This window comes from Xyrauchen texanus, chromosome 1 (genome assembly GCF_025860055.1).
Source record: "Xyrauchen texanus isolate HMW12.3.18 chromosome 1, RBS_HiC_50CHRs, whole genome shotgun sequence".
NCBI classification, from domain to species: Eukaryota; Metazoa; Chordata; class Actinopteri; order Cypriniformes; family Catostomidae; genus Xyrauchen; species Xyrauchen texanus.
The window spans coordinates 19,139,071-19,147,884 of record NC_068276.1 but is presented as its reverse complement, the minus strand read 5'-3'; the positions used below and the strand labels follow the sequence as shown (position 1 = coordinate 19,147,884).

Below are 8,814 nucleotides of genomic sequence, written 5' to 3'. Positions count from 1 at the left end.
TAATACATTTATAAAGTCACATTTTCCTTTAATATTCTGTAATGAAGGAGCTCCCAATAATCCGGCACATGAAAGAAGCTGTGAAATGGCTCCATTCCAACAGCCATCTGCTCAGTGGTCCAGTGGAAGAGCCTCTTTTCATTCGAATGAATGAAGACGACAAGGAAAAGGACCGCAACAATCTCCTGGAACAGTCAGAAGCTTCCAGAGAGCCCTTTCTATTTCATTTTGTGTTCAGGGATGACATGGAGTTATTTTAGCAAGAATGTAAGGACAAAATGGGCCTGAGAGTGAATTCCTCATTTGATACGTTTTAAGTTTAATTTATACAGGATTGTCATGATAAAATGGGCCTAGGGGTGAATTGGTCATTTGTTGTATATATTTTTATTGTTTCTTTTAAAATGATGCTGAATTTTCTCTCTTTTTTAGTTTTTTGACATGTTTTGTTTTACATAAAGAAAAATGCATGCTGCACATGTTCTTGTGAAATAAAGTATATTTTATATAAAATGCCCATAAGTTTCAAGCATTTTTTTCACCATCATGATCAGGAAGTAACTCTCATAATACAATGAAACGGATAACTATATACAATTATATTACACAAGATCAATGTTTTAAAATGCTTATTGTACTGTACCTTAATGTATCATTATAACATACGTATAAAGTATGATGTTTCGTTTGTAATAAAAGCAAACTACGCTTCAAAACGTTAGGTGGCGCTACTCGGTTTAGAACGTAAGCTCCGCCCCTCACCTCAGGTTCTGAAACTGGGGTTCTGAAACTGGTGGTGCTGCGGGTCTGCAGCTGAATACTATTGGCTCTTCCGGCTGTGATTCAGTTCCCGCGTTTCAAATGCCAGTGCGATTTCGTCACATGCGCATACCGCTGCAGAACGAAAGCATGATCTAAATGCTACTGATAATGCTAAATGATAATTAAATATTATTCTTTTTCGCACCAAGTGGGGCAAAAGTTCGACAGTAATCAGCACGTGTAATAATAAAAGAAGCAACACATTGGATTTTTCAAACCATTTTGAAGGAAAATTAACAAAAAACTAGCCTCTGGATTTAGAGCTTCACTACTGCAATGGAAACTAAGATGGAACAAAAAAATTTGTTGTCTCCTGCCAAGAATACCAGAAAAATAAAACACTCAGGGGTGTTTATGTAACTTGTAGAGGAAGTATCCTTCTCTGATGCAAACTCTAAAGATAGACATTACTTATGATGAGTTAATAATTAATATCTATTGGCAGCAAACTGCATTCAATGATTAATGTATGATATCAGCAAATAAATATCAGAAAAAGACATTCATTGTGAATGGAAATAGTTTAGGATCACATGGTGCTAAGACTCATATCTTTATGTTGATTATTTCAAAATGCAGGAAAGTTTTTTTCAAAGACAAAGAATTTTATATAGTTTTTTAAGATATTGGTGCTGTCATCAAGTGTACTACTACAAAAATACATAAAAAACTACATCTATTTTAACATCATTTTTACTGCTTGGATTGCAGTATTTATAAGAAGAGGGGCTTTGCATGTACAAGGCCTAAATTTTGGAGTTTGTTGGTCTTGTGAGAGCTCTTGCCCTTGTTGTAAGGATTACAGCTGAAATCTATGTTCCTCAGGTTGTTTTGGTTGTTGTTTTTCTCCCCAGCAGAAATCACAGACCTCCATCATCCTGTTATGTCGAAAACAGAGGTCATTACAATTTATGAAGAAGCTCCTTATTTCAAATTTGCAAGGTCTGAATCCGTTTACACATTTTGAATTTATCCATGAAAGACCAATATGGTAACTGACTGTATTACAAACTGAGAGACTTTTTCCTATGCAGTCTGACCAACTGTGCACTTCTCTTTCATGTAATAAATAACATATATATACCAAATGTGGTTGCATAAGTGCACAACAATGCATTCATCTTAATGTCAAATGTACCTCTTTTTTCTCCCGGCAATCTCCACAGAGGCAGCCCAGGCATCCATTCAAGACCTGAATGGCACAGAGGACCACCTGGAGCAAACCCAGACCCAAAACTATGGAGAACAGCACAATGTGCCAGAGAACCGCATTCTCCGGGAAAACACAATCGGACCAAATGCTCTTATCCACCAGGTAACTGCTGTTCCTGTTATTGTGAGCCAGGGAGAAACAAACACATTTGAAGTGCTGGATAAGTGTCTCATCTAGTGGCCATACAAAGAACTGTAAATGTGTTTAGGGCAATATCATTGGTTTTGCTCAATAAAACTAGCATGGTTTTATAAGGATGTTGGTAAATATGTTTGTATTACTTTATATTAACATAAAGCTTTTATAGTTAAGAAAAATACCAAATGCTTTTAAAACATGTTCCATTTTTAGGAGGTGGTCTCACCCTTCTGGCATATTCTCAAAGGGATATTCCCAATTTCCACCCTCAACTTGGCATTTTGGTCCAACAACCAGTCCTGAAGCTGCAACACAGGCACAGTAGACTGCCCCAATAATGCCAAATACAGATGATAACACAGAATTCAGCATCTGTCCGAATCAAATGCAAGAGAATACCAGCATGAACTGTTGTACAATCAAAAATTTTAAATTGTGGACTGCTGCAATTTGTATCTGAATAATAAATCCTATAAATGGGAGGGAAAATGCTGGTTATGTCTCACTGCTGAAAGTATTATGTTAGGCATCTTGTATCATTCAATAGCTAGACTAAACTTTGTGCATTCCTGCTCTTTCCAGTCATTTCTATATTGCAGCTTTTTCTATATGGCGTGCTTCTTGTGGCTGATGCTGCTTACTGCTAAGTATACATTTTTGTTGATTCCCAGAGTCAGATGTACTCACACGGCAACGGTTTCCACAGCAACCTGCACCACAGCAGCCTTTGCCCCCTGCTCTGATGGCAGAGCAGCTTGGACACATCATCTGATGAAGAAAAGTGTGTGAAAATGGACTTTGTGTCAGTTAATGTCTAAGGAGAAAACTGTCTGTACACCAGGTCAAATCATGCTTGTATATAATACATGTAAAAAACATTAAAAAAATAAAATAAAAAAAAACCTCTATCAGTAATTTCTGACTGCTTTTATATACAGTATATTTATATTTAGTGTGTCTCGTGATGCCAGCTTTATCTGACCATTAAGTAAATTAAAGACATTGAATATATCACTAGTATAGCACTGACTATATCATATGTAGTACACATTTCAAGACATTGAGTCACTGAAGGAAACATGTCCCTCAAAATTCAGATTTGTGATGTACTGATTTGAGCTTTTCAATGACTGATTCTTACATTTGCCCCCCCAAATGAAAATTATCTCATCATTTACTCATCCTCATGCCTTCCCAGATGTTTCAGCTCTGTTGGTCCATACAATGCAAGTGAATGCTGACCATAACTTTGAAGCTCCAAAAATGCACATAAAGGCAGGATAAAGTAATCCATATGACTCCATGTCTTCAGAAGTGATATAACAGGTGTGGTTGATATACAGATCAATATTAAAGTCCTTTTTTACTTTATACTCACAGAGCACTTTATCAGGTACACCAACACCTACTGATTCATGCGATTATCTAATCAGCCAATTGTTTGGCAGCATGCAGTGCCATACATAAAATCATGCAGATATGGGTCTGGAGATGGGGAAAATGTGATCTCAGTGATTTAGACTGTGACATGATTGTTGGTGCCAGATGGGCAGGTTTGAGTATTTCTGTAACTGCTGATTTCTGTAACTGAACTGAGATTTTCACACACAACAGTCAAAACAGAAAAAAAAAATCTTTCATGACACTAACATTAACAGAATACATAAACACTACACTAAAGATTTTTTCAAAATACACCTAAATTTACCCATCACATTTACCCAATGTTGTGTGTTTCCACTCAGTACGATCAAGTGTCCAGGTGCAATTATTACATGATGAAAACATGAGCTACCTTATCTAAACCTAGTCTAATCCAAGATGTTTCAAAGTACAAGGGCAATTAATCTTTTTCAGGCTTAGCAGGGAGGCTGGGCATAATGGGTCATGGTTCTTCAGGGGCCATTTCTTATCAATACAACTCGAGTACAACTTCTGCTTTTGACTGTACCTGAAATATAAAGTTCCCTCATTCAAACACATTATTACATTTATTTAGTACAGTTTCTTCAGTTTAATATTAAACACTGCACTGACTACTAAGTCTAATTCAACAGTTCCAATTATTTTTATTGACCTGTATGCCATGTACTGTGCTGTGCTGCTCTTGACTTTAAAACAGAGTGTAATATACTGAAGAAGGAAAGAGAAACTGATCAGTACTAAAGTAAATGACACACATAGCCATGTGTTAGCCTTTTACTGTATGTAAAAAGTGATAAGTCAACCCTTTTCAATACATTTCAGAAATCCTAAAATCCCTTTGTACAGCATCTTGTAAGAACAAGACAGTCTCATGTGTTTCTCAGGAAAGAGACGATTTTGTACTGACAGAACATGAATGAAAATAGATACATTCAGCAGACTAAATACTCACAAACAGTCCCCCACCAAGAAGTCCTCCCATAAGCCAGACCTGCAGGGATATCTGTCCTGTTTCCAACTTCTCTCCATTAGGGAAGAACAAAAGTAAATTCGCTATTATACATAAAAAAGCTGAAGGTAGAATTATTAGCCCCACTAACCGCGCACATTTTCCTGTACAACACATTGTGATGGATTTGAATGTAAAACTATATAAAACACGTGCAATTGTCAAAGGGTTGTGGTTTTCTCGGCATAGCACCGACACTGACTGATACCACAGAATGCCCTTTGAGACTGGACACTATTTACAGTACTTGTGTCAGTGCCATTTATGGTCTGTTTACACAAGAGTGGGCAGTGGGTGCAATTTCGACCTGAGATAATTAGCATTCAAAGTGATAAGAGCTAGACGTCTGATAGCTCAATTTTAGGTGTGTGGGGAGTTTTAAAGCCACATAATGAATCATAACAGAAAATAAGGTCCTCTTTTACAACCTATTTCATAATAGTACTTTGCAAATGGAAATTGTATTAAATGTGTCCTTGGTTAGTTGACCAATGTTGTTTTTTGCGATATGTACAGCAAGCAACATATATAAATAAAAGAAAGTATTGGATGTGTCCTGTTCGATACCAAAGCTTGTTTTCAAACAGTAAAAAGCTTTGCAATAGCACAAGGCAAATAAACATTTCTTTTCAGAAATTCAAATCCTGCCCTTAAATTGTTTTTGTCACAAAAAAATCCCACATTAACTCTGTAAGGCCTGACATACAGAACATGTATCAATATATATTGATTTTTAATTTAATTTATTTTATAATATTTGCTAATTTTCCACAAGTGATGCTTTTATGGTAATTTGTTGATCATAAGTTGCTTTTTTGAAAGACAAAACAAATTTAAATAACTTTTGTGGTCTGCTGATTGGTCAGTTTAAATGTGATCAGGTCTAGTTTAAGTCACATGGTCAAGGATAAAAGAGAATTGTAACTTGTGCAAGAAACTCATAGCACAAAGGAAAATTAAGTTGAATGAATGGAGTGGGAAGAAAAGATTGTTTTGAATCATAAGACCGCTCTTAGTGCTGGGGTGGCTGTTTTGTTTTCAAAGACTTTACCAATATCTTATGTTGTTATAGAAGTAATAGAAGGTAGATTAATTAGGATAATAGCAAAGTTTGAAAATGTTACTATGGAATTGATAAATGTTTATGCTCCTGTAAAGTCATTGGAAAGAATGTTGTTTCTTGAAACTTTATGTGGTTGTCTTAAGCAATGTAATATGGAAAGTTTTTTAGTACTGGGTGGAGATTTTAACTGTACAAGTAATGATTTAGATAGAAATCACTTTGAACCTAATATGGCATCAAGAAGTAAATTACTAAATATGATTAAAACTTGTCAACTTTGTGAGGGGTGGAGGATTTTTCATTGTAATGAAAGGCAATATACATGGGCCCATGTGAAAGAAAATTACATTTCTTTAGCAAGATTAGATATATTTTATTGTTTTAAATATAAGAAACAATGTTTTAAATCTTGTGCCTATACTGGCATTTTAATAGCACTCTACTTGAAGATGCTAATTTTTGTAAATCCTGGATATGAGACATTTAAATCATGCTTATAAAGGACCATTCAAAATGATTACTCAGAATCTGATCTTATCGCATATATGCCCACACGATTGGTTTGTGTCGATAGAGCTGAGGGAAGCGTACTTTCAAATCCAAATTGTACGACACCACATTATTTTTTTGAGATTCGCATTTGAGGGAACAGCATCAATTCAAAGTCCTTCCCTTCGGACTGTCTCTGGCTCCTCGCATATTCAAAGTGCATCGATGAGGGTCTCGCCCCTCTGCGACTGAGTGGTGTACGCATCTTGAACTACCTTGACAATTGGCTGTTACTGGCGCAATCAGAGGCTCTGTTATCCCAGGACAGAGACGTGATGCTTCAGCAACTATACAGCTTGGGCCTCAGAGTAAACTTGGCAAAAAGCACACTCTCTCCCAGCCAAAAAAATTTCCTTTTTGGAAGTCCACCTCGACTCTACGAGCGGCCGCACGTACCTCGTGAGCGTGCACGTTCATGCCATTCTACAGTGTCTGTCTCAGTTCAAATTGGGGAGAACACTTCCACTGAAGCTGTTTCAGAAAGCTTTGGGACATCCCATTAGGTCTCTTACACATGAGACCTCTGTATAGCTCCTTTAGTACAATGGACAGCTCCTGCATTCTACCAGCGAGGTGTCATGCTGGGGAAAATTATCAGGCAGAAAGTGGTGACTACAGGTGCTTCCAACACAGATTGGGGGGTGGTGTGCGATGAGCGCCTGACTTTTGGCACCTGGACAGGTCCAAGGAGGGCGTGGCATATCAACCGCCTAGAGCTATCGGCTGTAATTCTAGCCTTAAAGACTTTTCAGTCAAAAATAGCGAACTGTCATGTCCTGGTTCGCACAGACAACATGACAGTTGTGGCATATATAAACCGGCAAGATGGAATTCATTCACCACCACTGTTGAGACTGACATGTCACCTCCTCCTATGGAGTGAGCATCATCTCCTCTCCCAGAGAGTGACATATGTCCCAGGCTGCCTGAATTACGGCGCATACCTACTGTCACGCTGTTGAGGATATGGGAAATATTCGGCAAGGCAGAAATCAATCTATTTGTCTCAGTGGAGAATTCCCACTGTCCCCTTTGATATTCGAAGTCCCAAGCCCCATTGGGAACGGACGCAGTGGTACACAAATGGCCAGCATTTCCTCCGATGTTCCAGGTCCACTACGTCATATGCAAAGTCTTGTTTCAATACATTTATGTCATTAATGTTACGTTGTCTGTTCTGCCGAAACCCAGGAAGGAGAAGGGATGCGCTGTTCGACACCCCTCACCGCTGTTGGAGGGTCGCGACACCGAGGAGGTATGGTGTGGTACTGGAGTGGTTCGCCAGGAGGCAGAGGAGCCTGCTGTCATCTGCCAGGAGGTGGAGAAGCCAGCTGCCATCCGCCCGGAGATGATGTCCAGTGCCATCGCACGCTGTCTTAGAGGATTGCTGCCCAGCTGGTCGAGGACCAGGCGACAGTGTGTCCGGGGAACGGTGACCCTCTTTTTCTCTCTCTCCTCTCTCTATCTCTCTCTTGCTCTCTGTCTCTCCACATCACTCTCCAGAGAGGCGGGGAAGACCTGCCAGCAGAAGGACAGCCGGAAGGGCAACACCTACCCTCCAGGAAGGGAGGGGAGTACGTCATGCCAGAGGTCTCTCCGGCCTGAATCGGCCGGTGGAGGAGTGTGACGAGGAGGAGGGCATTGCTGGGCCGTGACGACGCACACCCAGCGCTGAATTGTCATAATCAGCTGGGAGGGGGATAAAGATGAGCCATGATAGCCAGTTCGACAGAGAGAGAGAGAAAGAGAGAGAGATACAGAGACAGAGAGACACACACACACGCAACCGCTGAATTGTGTGAACTCTTTTATTTTGTATTTTTTTTATTTCATTTATCCCCTTTTCTCCCAATTTGTAATGCCCAATTCCCACTACTTAGTAGGTCCTCGTTGTGGCGCGGTTACTCAACTCAATCAGGGTGGCGGAGTACAAGTCTCAGTTGCCTCCACTTCTGAGACCGTCAATCCGTACATTTTATCACGTGGCTCATCGTGCATGACACCGTGGAGACTCCTCATGTGGAGGCTCATGCTACTCTCTGCGATCCAGGCACAACTTTCCATGCACCCCATTGAGAGCGAGAACCACTAATCGCGACCTCGACGAGGTTACCCCAGGTGTCTCTACCCTCCCAAGCAACCGGGCCAATTTGGTTGCTTGGCTGGAGTCACTTTTTTATTAAAAGTTCAAATGGAGAATCATTTTCAGCTTCAGCCAGCGACAACAGAGTGGAGAACATATACAAGTGAGAATTAGGTAAGTTACATTTTTTGCCTCATAAACTCTCCACATCAACATTTTAACATACAGTAACAAGCATTGATAGCTGCAGACTTTACTGGAAAGGGGCCAATTAACTGTCAATGAACTGTCGAAAATAAAGCTTGCAGCATTACTGTCCTGTGTAGTCTACAGTCGAATTCTGCGATCTGATTGGTGGTCTACAGTCGAATTCTACGATCCGATTGGTGGTCTATAGTCGAATTCTACGATCCGATTGGTGGTCTACAGTCGAATTCTACGATCCGATTGGTGGTCTACAGTCAAATTCTACGATCCGATTGGTGGTCTACAGTCGAATTCTGCGATCCGAT

At 39.6% G+C, this 8,814-nt stretch overlaps 1 protein-coding gene across 1 annotated transcript; it reads right to left on the bottom strand.

Annotated features, from left to right (window-relative positions):
- Window positions 1–495: 495 nt before the first annotated feature.
- Window positions 496–4,812, bottom strand: tm4sf5 (transmembrane 4 L six family member 5). The gene is made up of 5 exons (XM_052099823.1): window positions 4,551–4,812; window positions 2,861–2,941; window positions 2,400–2,545; window positions 1,961–2,150; window positions 496–1,700 (listed from the first exon to the last, which is right to left on the bottom strand). Exons 1-5 carry the CDS (start codon window positions 4,722–4,724, stop codon window positions 1,683–1,685), a joined length of 609 nt encoding a protein of 202 aa, XP_051955783.1. The 5' UTR covers window positions 4,725–4,812; the 3' UTR covers window positions 496–1,682.
- Between the last annotated feature and the right edge of the window lie 4,002 nt (window positions 4,813–8,814).

Bases quoted from the DNA above. Each gene is read 5' to 3' on its own strand.
- tm4sf5 (XM_052099823.1), bottom strand. From the start codon at position 4,724: ATGTGTTGTACAGGAAAATGTGCGCGGTTAGTGGGGCTAATAATTCTA. The intron at 2,546-2,860 runs GTGAGTACATCT...TGATTCGGACAG, and splicing joins GCTGTGGAAACCGTTGCCGT to ATGCTGAATTCTGTGTTATC. The intron at 2,151-2,399 runs GTGAGACCACCT...TCACAATAACAG, and splicing joins TTTGAGAATATGCCAGAAGG to GAACAGCAGTTACCTGGTGG.